General features: G+C 33.0%; 1 protein-coding gene across 2 annotated transcripts in view; it reads right to left on the reverse strand.

Annotated features, from left to right (window-relative positions):
* The window catches only part of LOC106467047 (ras-related protein Rab-24-like), a 17,187-nt gene extending 5,578 nt beyond the window's left edge, over positions 1–11,609 (reverse strand). Inside the window, exons 1-5 of one of the 2 annotated variants that reach the window (XM_013927358.2) lie at positions 11,512–11,609; positions 9,058–9,209; positions 7,775–7,843; positions 4,256–4,406; positions 2,666–2,725 (exon numbers count right to left, since the gene is read on the reverse strand). In XM_013927358.2, coding sequence (XP_013782812.1) covers positions 2,666–2,725; positions 4,256–4,406; positions 7,775–7,843; positions 9,058–9,171 — 394 coding nt within the window. In that variant the 5' untranslated portion in view covers positions 9,172–9,209; positions 11,512–11,609. The remainder of the gene's footprint in view (positions 1–2,665; positions 2,726–4,255; positions 4,407–7,774; positions 7,844–9,057; positions 9,210–11,511) is intronic. The other variant, XM_022395151.1, reaches the window with a different exon arrangement.
* Positions 11,610–13,161: the final 1,552 nt, after the last annotated feature.

Raw genomic sequence — 13,161 nt, forward strand, 5'->3', positions numbered from 1 at the left:
AGGAAAGGCATACAAATGGAATCCTGTCCAGTAATAACTGAAAGCATCTATCACCAGAGTTTGTGGATGTGGAATTGGAGGCAGGAACTGTAGGCTAGCATTCCAATGGGTTGCAAAGGTGTATCATTGGAGAGTCAAACTGCAAACAAATCCATTGAAAGACCACCTGACGGAACGTCATTGCTGGTGGAAGAATCTGATGGAGTTGAGAAAGCTGATCTGCTATCAAAATCATAACCCCTGGCTCAAAAGATGGATGTCATTGAAATGAGCCGAAAAAGAATATCCAAAGCCCGAAAATCAAGATTTCAAGAATGAGAACTTCCCTTACGAGAAAGATATGAAACCACCGTGGAGTAATCAGAATGAATCATGACCATTTTTGTTGTGCAAAAGAAGGAAGACCTGGAATCATCACTAAATGTACTGCAAGAAGTTCAAGAATGTTGATATGCAGGGTAGATTTATAGTCAGTCCAAATACCATGCAATACCTACCCCAAAAGAAAGGCACCCCATTCATGAAGAGATGGATTTTCACATGAGGAGGTGGTATCCAGACCCTGATATTCGTGTTTTTCCTGTCTAGCCACCACTTGAGACCTGCAAATTGCTCGAGCAAAGAGACTGTGTGATCCAAAGAATCAGTATGCAGGAGCCACTGGCCACGAAATGACCACTGAAGGGATCTCATATGGGCCTGATCCAATGGTATGAGGGATTCTAGGGAAGCCCAAATCCCCAAAAAAAGACAGAACTATCCATGCAGTGGGAGAAGGTGACATAAGCAAATGCCTGACAATCCCTTCCCTTGTGTGAAGTCTGAGGGGAGTAGGTTGAGCTCAACTCAAAGTGCATTGAAAAACACCCCAAGATGAACCATGTATTAAGTTTGTGAGAAAATCGATTTTTCCAACCTAATATAATGTCCACCCTTCTGGCACCGGAAAGGATAATTTGTGGATGTAGTGTGGCAACGTGACAGGTTGGTGCCAAAAGACGTCAATCTTCCAAATAGCGATGTGCGCACAGACCCAGAAAGTGAAGATGCTACTCAAAGGCCTGTACTACTCAGTAGAAAACATATGGTGCTGAAGCAAGTCCAAACAGGAGAGCTTGGAATTGCTACATCTGGTCCTCGTGCAAAAAATGTAGAAATCAACAAAAAGACTCTGCTATGGGAATGTGAAGGTAGGCATCTGTACAATCAAACTTGGTCATCCAAAGATCAGGTGTGAAGTGCCATTGAAGTCGAAAATATTCCATTGTGAAACGAGGAGGCTGTAGGAAGAGATTGAGTCGAGACAGTTTGATAATAAGATGCCAATCTCTAGTGTTCTTGGTCACCAGAAAAAGACAAGAATAGAATCCTGGATGAACGGGATCGATCTTCTGAATGGGTAGACACCGATGCCACTGGCGTCATTCCGACTATCCAAAGATCCCCTGAGAATATGGATGGAACCGATTCTGTAAACCAATAGGATGAGGCGTAGAATGTGGGGGCCATGAAACGAGATTGATCGATCCTCCAAAATTACCCGTTGGAGTAGAAGAGAGACGAGCAGCCAATGATGATAAAGAAAACTGCAAACGTGCCATATAGAATCAGGTTTCGAAAGTTTCTGGGACTCTGGCAAACTAGTAAGGCCAAAAAAGAGGCAACTCCTAGAAATCACGAAGAGAAGTATCACAATACAGTAGTAAGAGTTAAATGAATCGGTGATAATGGAGATCTGGTAAGACGGATAACAGGTTCTAGCCTGGAACCCCATAGATAAAACTGTCGAGTGTCCAAATATACTACAGCCAGATGTTGATAAGCCAGAGCATACTGTTCTGATAAATGAGGGGAGCAAGGCATAGCAATACTCTCTCATAATTGCATTGTAAACATCCCAGCATATATGGCAATATCAGGGGGAAGATAAAAGAACTAAGTAATCCCTCTCGAGATCTATCTGACAACAAGGCAGGGTAGACTTAAAAGCAGGGGGGTGAATCCCCAAAGCTTCACAAACTCACGTAACTAACTGCAGAAAAGACGCAGAAGGTAGCCGATCAGATGAGCACTCAGCAGAGGCAGCTCTAGTAATAGAAGGAGCAGAAAACAGTGTCTAAATTCTCCCCAGTATATTCAGGTTCATGATAAAAAGCGAACTCTGAACTCGCGGGGAAAAACAACCTGGTCAGACAACAAAGGAGGAATGTACAACATCTGGTTAACCCCGTGTTTTTAAACTGCAAAAGAAAACCAACGAAATATTGTCAACGGGAAAAAAAAAACACACCAGACTACTGTCAAAATGCTTCAAAAGAAAATGTTAACCAAAAACAGTGCTTTGTTGAGAAAAAGTGTTTATATTGTCACCAGACAATGCTTATATACAGTACTAGCATAGAGGGCATGTGAGGGATGGTATAAAGTTTTGCAATTTAGATATTGCTGAGGGCAGTCGAGTGAGGTATAAAGACTGGAGCAAGTGAACACGGTGTTTAGATGGCAAAGATGAAGATCAAGAAATAGCTATAAGTGTCAGCAGAGGTATGTAAGTTTTGGAATTGTATACACTCTTTTTGAAAAAAAAAGGTTATAAAAATAAGTGTTATGTATTTTGTTTTACACTTTCATAGCAAAGTAAATGTTAAAAACAACTCAACTATACCTTTTACAGGAGGCAAGTACTTCTTCACAAATTCAGCAGTAATTTTTGTGAACAGTTCCTCTACAAAGAGAAACAGAATAAGCCTTGTTATTATTTATTCCCTCTTGTTCAGACATTTTTCATTAGTGAGAAGGAATTAGAAAGTTATAATCTAGATCTAATATTTAAAATTTAATTGTTGTAATGTGAAACACTTCAAGTGAGCTAGTTGAATGCAGTAGCTTCAACTTTCACCACGCCAGTTAGGGAAGAGTAACGGTATATATAAGAGCCACACCACAAAATTGGCACATACAAGTCTTTGGGTGGTGTTGTTCATCATGAACCTAGCTGAGCTGCAGAAAGCTAACGACTCCTTCAGTTGGTTAATCCACAGCTCTTGTTACTTGGCTTGAAATAATATGTTACATATAGTTTAGGGAGAACATTTTCTTACCATATAAAACTAAAATTGTATTGTTTAAGAAGAAAGATGATTTGAATAAGGGCTTCTATATGATTAAACTATACAAGTGTTTTATAGGTTACCGAGATATCAAATGTATTGTTTGGTTATTCAACCTGCGATACGTGTGTTTTATATGTTACTGAGATACAGAAAGTATCATTTGGTTTTAACACTCTAATTTACAATGTTTATGCATATCAAATAATTGTAGGCAGCTAAATTTAAAGATATTAAAATTAATGACTTTCCTTCAATGACTTCATTTCTTGGGCCACTCTAATAGAACAGTGGGATTTGACCACCACTCTTATAATGCACACACTACTTCATAGTACAGAGAAAGTATTGTTTTTTACTGTAAAGGGACATGAACTAAAGACTATTAGATATATATCTCTAGGTCATGCTCAACCCACGGCTATTAAGTAAAAAATATGGAAATAATTTAACAATATTTACTGAAGGCTTGTAAATCATGTTGGATTACATCTTATAAAGGATCTTTAGAAACTAGTTGCAATTAACAATATTTACTGAAGGCTTGTAAATCATGTTGGATTACATCTTATAAAGGATCTTTAGAAATTAGTTACTATTAACAATATTTACTGAAGGCTTGTAAATCATGTTGGATTACATCTTATAAAGGATCTTTAGAAATTAATTACTATTAACAATATTTACTGAAGGCTTGTAAATCATGTTGGATTACATCTTATAAAGGATCTTTAGAAATTAATTACTATTAACAATATTTACTGAAGGCTTGTAAATCATGTTGGATTACATCTTATAAAGGATCTTTAGAAATTAATTACTATTAACAATATTTACTGAAGGCTTGTAAATCATGTTGGATTACATCTTATAAAGGATCTTTAGAAACTAGTTGCAATTAACAATATTTACTGAAGGCTTGTAAATCATGTTGGATTACATCTTATAAAGGATCTTTAGGAATTTGTGTCTATTTAATTTCTAATTAAAGATATACATATATCAAGTAAATACAAATGATATAAACATTTAGCACTATAAGCATATCAGAGTATAGTTACACCTTGCACAATACATGTCATAGTATAGTTACATTTTCTAAATTATGTATCACAACTTAGTTATAAACACCCAACAAACCTTACCAACACATTCTCCTGTTTTACTTGATGTTTCATAGAGTTCAGCACCCATTTCATCGGCATAGTCAGTAGTAATGTGGTAATCAATCTTTCTCATTGTTCGGTCTTCCTGTACCAAATCTTTCTTCGTTCCACACAAGTATATCTTGCAATTCTATCAAGAGATCAAAATAAGTTTTCATGCTTGAACAAATGATGTAAAATGGAAAGAAAGAAGACTCAGATAACTGAATGTTTTGTATTTACACATTACCAATGTGTAGACAATCACACATTCTCCACATTGTTTTTAATTCTCCATTGATCTGTGTAAATAAATAAATTTATAACCAAATAATGGGAATGTCATTGATAATGATAATATTTTGCCATCACACACCGGGTCCTACCATAATCATTCAACCTAGCTATAGATTGACCTAATGTTCTAAAACATTTTCTAAAGTGCTTTAGTTAGAAACTTCCCACAAACATAAACTATTGTTCAAACCATTACATTTATTACTCAAGTATGACTTGAAAAGCAATTTTTCATATATTCAAACTTTCTTTATAGCTGTGTTTCATTAGTAAATGACCAAACCACTTGATATGACATCATAAAAGAGTATCAATCAAGGACTTACGAGAACTAAGAAGGAAAAGACAAAGAAAATGATTGAAAATCAATAAATGGTTAATACACTCTGAAGGAATAATAGGTTCAAAAATAACAAAAAGTTATTAATTGTAAATACTTTCTGAAGAGTGATATATATTTTTGGTTTGTTTGTTTTTAAGCAAAAAGCTATACAATGGTCTATCTTTGCTGTGCACTTCATGGATATTCAAACCTAATTTTGAGCATTATAAGCCTTCAGACTTATCACCGAGGAGTACTTCTTTTTCATGTTTGAAATCTTTTAAACTAAATACTCCGTCTAGCAAGCTCTGACAATTTCATTATGTTTTCTATGAACATCAGCATTGTTGGTCAAATATTCTTCAACTGTTTTGAAAATAAGTTTCTTTCCAACAATAAAAATCACATTTAATTAATTGACACCCAACAGAAAGCTTATACCTGAAATAATCTGTGTTTCTGAAAATCTTTTATCAGTGATTTTTTTAGGGTAATGAACTTTATTAACTTATTATAAAAAGTATTTAGAAACTAGATAACCGCAGAAGTGAATACATTTATTCTTGGTGACACTGGTAATAAATCAGAAAGAAATATTAAATGTAACAATACAGGCTATCGTAAGTTACATGCACTTACTTCTTGCAATTTTATAAACTTTAATGTACATGCCACTTTCACTTGTTAAAGGTAGAGGGAAATAAGATTATCATGGGTATTTTGTAGACAACAATTTGTTATTAAAAAACAAACTATGTTGATGGTAACACTGCAAGAAAAATTGGGGTAGGTAGGATTTTTATTTTTTTCTGTTAAACATTATTTACACAGTAGTGAAGCTCACCAAAAAACCAACCATTATAACTCACAATCTACTTCATTTGAAAGGGAACCCTCACACAGTAGTATAGCTCACAAAAAATGAACAATTATAACTCACAAACTACTACATCAGAAAGGGTACCCTCACACACTAGTGAATCTCACCAAAAAACAAACAATTATAACTCACAAACTACTACATCAGAAAGGGTACCCTCACACACTAGTGAAGCTCACCCAAAACCAACAATTACAACTCACAAACTACTACATCAGAAAGGGAACCCTCGCATAATAGTAGTGAAGCTCACCAAAAAAACCCACAATTACAACTAAAAACTACTACATCAGAAAGAGAACCCTCACACACACCATTTCAATATACTTAAGCTTTCATCAGTTTACAATTAACTACTATTCCTTGTAACTATGGGATTTTTGGTGAGCTTTACTACTGTGTGACGATTTCCTTTCTGATGTAGTAGCTTGTGAGCTGTAATTGTTGGTTATTTGGTAAGTGCTACTACTGTGTGAGGGTTCCCTTCTGATGTAGTAGCTTGTGAGTTGTAATTGTTGGTTTTTTGGTGAGCTTCACTAGTCATCAAACCTACTCAGGTGTACTAAGTTACTTAATAAACAACTATTGAAGGATTGAGAAGTCATCAAACCTACTCAGGTGTACTCTATACTAAGTTACTTAATAATTTCTCAATCCTTCAATAGTTGGTCATCAAACCTACTCAGGTGTACTAAGTTACTTAATAAACAACTATTGAAGGATTGAGAAGTCATCAAACCTACTCAGGTGTACTCTATACTAAGTTACTTAATAAGATTTAATTTCAAACACTTGTATTTGTTTCACATTAAGAAACTTATTTTTTTGTTGACAGATTTGTAGAATTTGCCATCACTGTGACACTCAGTAAATTCTAGATAAATTATTTTAACTATAGTATTTCAGAATAAAAGTTTTATCTATGTCCTCGTTTTCTGAATTTCATGGATGTATTTGTTTTCAAAGGACACCGCTGGTAGTGAGAGATATGAAGCTATGAGTAGGATATATTATCGTGGGGCCAAGGCAGCTGTAGTGTGTTACGATCTCACAGAAGGTTCCAGTTTTGAGAGAGCCAAGTTTTGGGTGAATGAATTAAAAAAGTATGAAGAGGTATATACATACCTGTGAACATATTTATTATAATACCTATCCTTTTATTACAATAACGAAAAGAACATTTGTTAGAAACAAAAGCAGTTACCATTAATTTTCTCAATCCTTCAATAGTTGACAGAAAAATATAAAACAAGAAATTAATTTTCCCGAGAAAAAGTTTGAAATACCACAAGTGTGGTTTCACTGATTGAGAATTTCTACAATAACTTGAAGAAAAAGCTATAAAATGTTTAAGTGGTATATATAAGCATACATACCAATTAATATACATTATTTTTTACACTCTGGCAATCGTAATATCACTAGCATTGCAAACATTTAACAGGAACATACAGTCTTGTCTTACCATTTCTTTCAATTTTGATATAGACTTACACATTTAATATTAAATATAAAACAATCCTAAATAAAAAAAAAGTTAAAACTACTAAAGCTGCCATCTTTGGGTCATGCTAAGTATATGAAATCTCTTTTTAAAAAAAAGTAAAATCTGTTAGTGCTTCCACCTATTGGCTATAAAATATAAAAGATATATCAACTGCTCTGCTATTTGATGACAAAGACCCCACTTGTTAGAAAATAAAGTTTGGAGATGGCTTGAATGGGTAGTTAAAGACACTTTATTACAAATGTACAGTGTTTCGACAAACTTATGTCATCATCATCATCAGGCACAAGATGAAGATCATGACATAAGCTTAACAAAATGTTGTACATGGGTAATAAAGTGTCTTTCACTACCAATTCAAGCTGTCTCCAAACTTTACATCAACTGGAAGTTTGACAGGATGTTTTAAGGTATTATTTTATATTGAAGCTCCTTTTCATGTTCAATCAATTCAGGTTACTAAAAAAACAGTTCATTTGACAAATAATTATACATTGTAAACATGACACTCACCCACACTCCCATAGTTATCTGTCTGTTGTCAAAGTAAATTTTTTTGGCTCCAAAAGCAGCCCCAATGGTCTGTAAGATAAAATGTTATCTGATAATATTACTGGAAAGAATATATGTTACATTATTATAAAAAAATCAATATATACTCTCAGAATTAGGTAGTTCTCAAATTGAACATTGTTAAATAGGTTGGTAAAATAATAATAAAGATAAAAGTAGCACAATTCTGTGGAAATAAGAATGTTAATTTTGCACAGCCTATGTTGCTAAGGTCATAACCAGACTGAGTTCATGTACAAAAATTAAACAGCATCAAATGAGAAAATTATAATCACTTCTAATGTACTTTAATATTGATAAACCAACAATTGGATGTGACCATTAGTTGGGCTGCTACCACAGAAACATGATCTCATTTTGTAACCTGTCCATGTGCAATTACTCATATACTTTATCTGGTTAAATAAGAAAAACTCAGATTATTTATGTATTAAACCGTTATTGATAACACTGCTGGCTACAATTAAAACAATTTCAACAAAAACATGCACTTAACATGTTTAAAAAAGATAATCAGTTCTGATGAATCATCAACTGATTTAGCAGTCCACAAATTTAAACATACCTTGTGACCAGTATCTACACTTTTATTACACGTATGTACTGATTAAATACAAGAGAATCAAGTATAATGTTACTGAACCGACAATGATACCAGTTGCTTTAATTAATTATGAATATATACTGCTAGCACCTTCAAATCAAAACTTACAAGGAGTGAATAATACCAACAAATATTTACAAAAATTATACAAAATTTTTGTAAAAAACTAATGTTTGAATATGCTGACTATGGTATGTTTATAAATTCTGTACTTGTATCCTTTTCCTTCCTAAACAATAAAATGTTTATTTTCAAGCACAAATTGAAGAACCAAACATAATGTTCCTGAGTGACTAATTTAAATCTGTCTTATGACACACAGACAAGTAAAGTAGTTAATGCAATACAATATTAATTTGGCTCCCAAATTAAAATCAATACAAAATACATACCTAATGAAAATATCAACTTTTGCTCTATTGTTTGAAAACACTTTTACAAACCCTAAGCAATCAAGTTACCATATTGTTTTTAGCCATGATCAGAATTTAATATTCTGTCTGGTGTTTATGATTTGTTGTTAAAATTAAAAAAACTTCAAAAGTATTCTGGATTTTTTGGTTAAACACTTCTTAAACCATAAGCTTTATTGAAACAAACCTAAGTTGTAATGACTTACATTCTGATAAGGAGCACTTCCTTTGAAACGATCGTACAAATATCGTTCTACAAGACTGGTCTTTCCTCCATACTCCTTTCCCAGAAGCACAACTTTGAGATCCACTCGACTCATTTCAAATCAGTCTGGAGATGTCATACAACTATTCTATACTGAATAAAACATCAAGATCATGGATGTGAGTAGAAATATAAAGCTACTACTTTAAATATATAGTATCAATGCAATGTTTTAAGATTGTGGAAAACTTTTTCTTTGATTGAAATTAACAGTAATTTTCATTACAACTAACTTACAATAACTGAAACAAAACAATATTTCATGTTGTCTAGTCAGTGAGAACTATTGTTCTAGTACACTTTATATGTAGTCTTATCTTTCTTAGTAAACTGGTTCTAGGTAACTTCTTCCTAACATGCTAGTGTTACAAAGAACTTTTGTTTCAAATAGGCAGATCAACTGTCATAACACAATACATATTTCTAATAGTATTAATAGGTTTCAAATTTCAATTATGCAAAATAATTCTAAATCATTTTATGTACTATTTTCTTTATTCAATTATTATATTATCTTCAAATTCCTACTTTATAACATAAGGCATAAAACATTCCAACTGTCAAAGTATTAACACAAAAAAACACTTTTCTCCTTCATTCAAAGAGCGAATAACATTTGTTTTCTTCATAGTAAATAGCTTAAAAAACAACGACTTTAGAAATAATAACATACACACTAGCAAAATTAACCTAAAACTTACCTACACGAAAAAATTACAATCAAAGAGTCATAATATTATTCATTTTGTCCAGGAGAACAATATTTATCATGACCTATGTTTTACCTTCTCTTTACTAAGCAAATGAAAAATAAATATTATTGTTCTGGCAAAAACACACAAACCCATAAACAACAAATAATCATGAGTATCACTCTTAACAGTATAAGTCAGATTATCTTACATTTTTAAGTTCAACATATCAGAGCTATATCAAAACTTCCACACATGGTTACTGGCTGTCTCATTCTATGATGATCTCAAATTATCAACTTTGATTACAAATCTTTGTCCTACACTGTTGTCATAGGTTATTCCTACAATGATGAAATTTTAGATAGTGGAGATACAATTGTTCAATATTTTCTAGCCTGACACAACTTCATGGTAACATTCATATTTCCAATGTATATAAATAAAAATATTTTTTTTTGATCAATGATTGTAAGTCTGAGTTACAGAATCAACAGTTTTATTATAAGAAACATTAATTACTATGTGTGATCCGATGAATCTAGACTTGCAGAGATTTTACGGTCCATTAATTAACAAAATGGAGATCTGTGTATATGTAATCTCTGCCAGAGACATGAATACACAGATTAAACACACTATACCTGGGATTGTGTGTACCTGGAGTTATGCCCCAATGATTTCTCTAAGTTTTTATGAAGCTAAATATAGATTTCTCAGACATTGTTTACTTACTGGTAATAGCAATAACAGTGTACCCAAAAGTACAGAAAAATTGTGTTAAAAGAAAGGAGCTGATGCAATGTTCAACTTAACGTGACAATAGAAACAATAATTAAGACCAGGAATTAAGGAACCAATGATTGTTTCATCTGCCTCTTTACTACTATAACAAGCAAATGATGAAAGTAAACAAATCATTTACAAATGTATTTTGATTCATAAATGATTGGTGGAAAATACAGAAGTCACTAGGTAACAACTAACTTTTCACTAATAACTACATAACATGTGAGATAGTTAAGTTTTAGACTATTTGAACATAAATTGAGTGACATTTGCACTCTGCGCTGTGAGGGTAACCAAATTTTGAGAAACCCACGATTAATGTGATAGACTTGGTATGTCTGCTGTTGTGTCTAGTTCTCATTATTGCTGGTAAAGGCCTAATCATATAATCAAAAATCACAACTAAATAAAGATTATGAAACATATATAAGTTCTAAATAAATTAAACTAATTATAAGAACCTATGAATTAAAGCAAAGAATATTATTATGTCATTCACTCAATACTGGGGCTTATCAATATCATGTTCACTGACACTGTGACAGACATAGTGGTCTAGTCTAGGCTACTGAGAATCTAGGTGCTGTATAGTGTATACATATAAATCATCACTTAACTTAAGGTTACACCTCTAAGCCCATGTGAATCAGTTAGTACAGCGTAGACCTAATTACTAATTATTATTAATAATAACTGTGAAAGTAAGAAAAACCTATAAATTATAACGATCATAGTAATCAGAGCCCGTATTCTAAACAATACTATTCGACTTTAGACTAGCGTTAGATTTTAAAGTTTCACTTTTTCATCATTTCAGAAAAGTTAAAAGTATTTTTATGTAGTAATTGTTAAATTCGACGAATAAGAGATACTGTGCTAACTCAATCAATCATTATAATTTTTGTTTTACTAACCTGAATTAAAAACGTCACAACTTCCATTACTACACACTCAATTTGAAATTACCAAACTACCATTTCCGATAAAACCTTACAGTCTAGTCAAGTCAGATGTTTGTAGAGCATAAGCGCTATCTTTCGGTAATAACGTACACTTTAAGCAAGTTTCAAAAGAAACATAAAAAAGATAGATAAGCAGTTCTATGATTGGAATAAACGTTCCATTTATTTATCATATTAAAGCTGTTGGATATTAGCCAAATAATTGAATGAATTATATTAGTGGCATTGATAATAAAGCTGAATGTGGATGATAAGTTATTAATGTATTAATTTATTAAATTTAAACTTTCGTATTACATACATTACGAACCTTTGGAGTTTCAATCGACTGATACATTTCATTAAAATTATTTTTTAACTAGTGATGCTGGCTGGAATATAAATATAATTATTCTTTCATATCGTAATCATCAAAGGAACTTAATCATGTATTGAATGTTTAGTTTTTTGTTTTTTTTCTTGTACCCATAATACACATATGAGTTAAACATGGCGTTTTAATAATTTTTATTTGTAAGAAATTTCAGAATCTACACTCGACTCACAATCTGCGGCTCGCGGGTTCGAATCCCCGTCACACCAAACATACTCGCCTTTTCAACCATGGGGGCGTTATAATGTGATGGTCAATCCCACTATCAGTTGGTAAAAGAGTAGCTCAAGAGTTGGCGGTGGGTGGTGATGACTAGATGCCTTCCCTCTGGTTTTACACTGCTAAATTAGGGACGGATAGTGCAGATAGCCCTCATGCAGCTTTGCGCGAAATTCATAACAAACAAACAGAATCTACACTAATCTAACATAGAGGTCCAAATTTAAAGAGTAAAGTAATTAATTGGTATTGTATCCCATAATAATTCACGTTGTGTGTTAGTTTGGTTCTATCTCCGTGAGCCCCAACTCCCACAGTTTTGGAACTCATAGGCCCAAATTTGGCAGCGGAATCGCGGTGCTCTTGGGGTGTACTTAACTATATCGCGTATCCCTCTACCTATTTCTATTCTTCACACTGTCATAAATTATATACTTCTTTTGTCAATATGTAATCAGCTAATCTTATTGCGCGTGTAATTTTGTAGAAATATCTTTATCATTCAGTAATAAGCTCATCGATATTTTCAGTGTAACAAAGATGTGGTATATGACACTGTAAAACGTGTAAAATTAAGAGACTTTGTTGTATTTTAATTTTGTGTTTGTAAATTCTGTACATTTATTTAACTTATTGTTAATTATCTATTGGTTTAATGTAAGTGGCTATTGTTCGGGACGAACAATACTGAGGAAGGGGTAGTGTTACGAAAGCAGAAGTCACGTGACGCTGGTGGCGTGCGTGATGAGTTTCTCGAATGATCGGGGAAGTCCGAGTGTGTTGGAGATGCCCTCTTCGTTAGTATATAAGCCTGGCAGAGGAAAGTCAACGCGTGGGGGGATATCTAAATGAAGAGAGAGCAGTAGTTACTTTAAGTTCTCTGTAATTTATGATTCTGTTAATTTCGAGCTAGTGAGCCGTAAAGTATGTGTGTGTTTTGCACTCGTCGAGAGTTATCGAAATTGTGAATCGCTGTGATTTATAGCGTGTATTATAAAAGTTGTTAAGTT

This window comes from Limulus polyphemus, unplaced genomic scaffold (assembly GCF_000517525.1).
Source record: "Limulus polyphemus unplaced genomic scaffold, Limulus_polyphemus-2.1.2 Scaffold2468, whole genome shotgun sequence".
NCBI classification, from domain to species: Eukaryota; Metazoa; Arthropoda; class Merostomata; order Xiphosura; family Limulidae; genus Limulus; species Limulus polyphemus.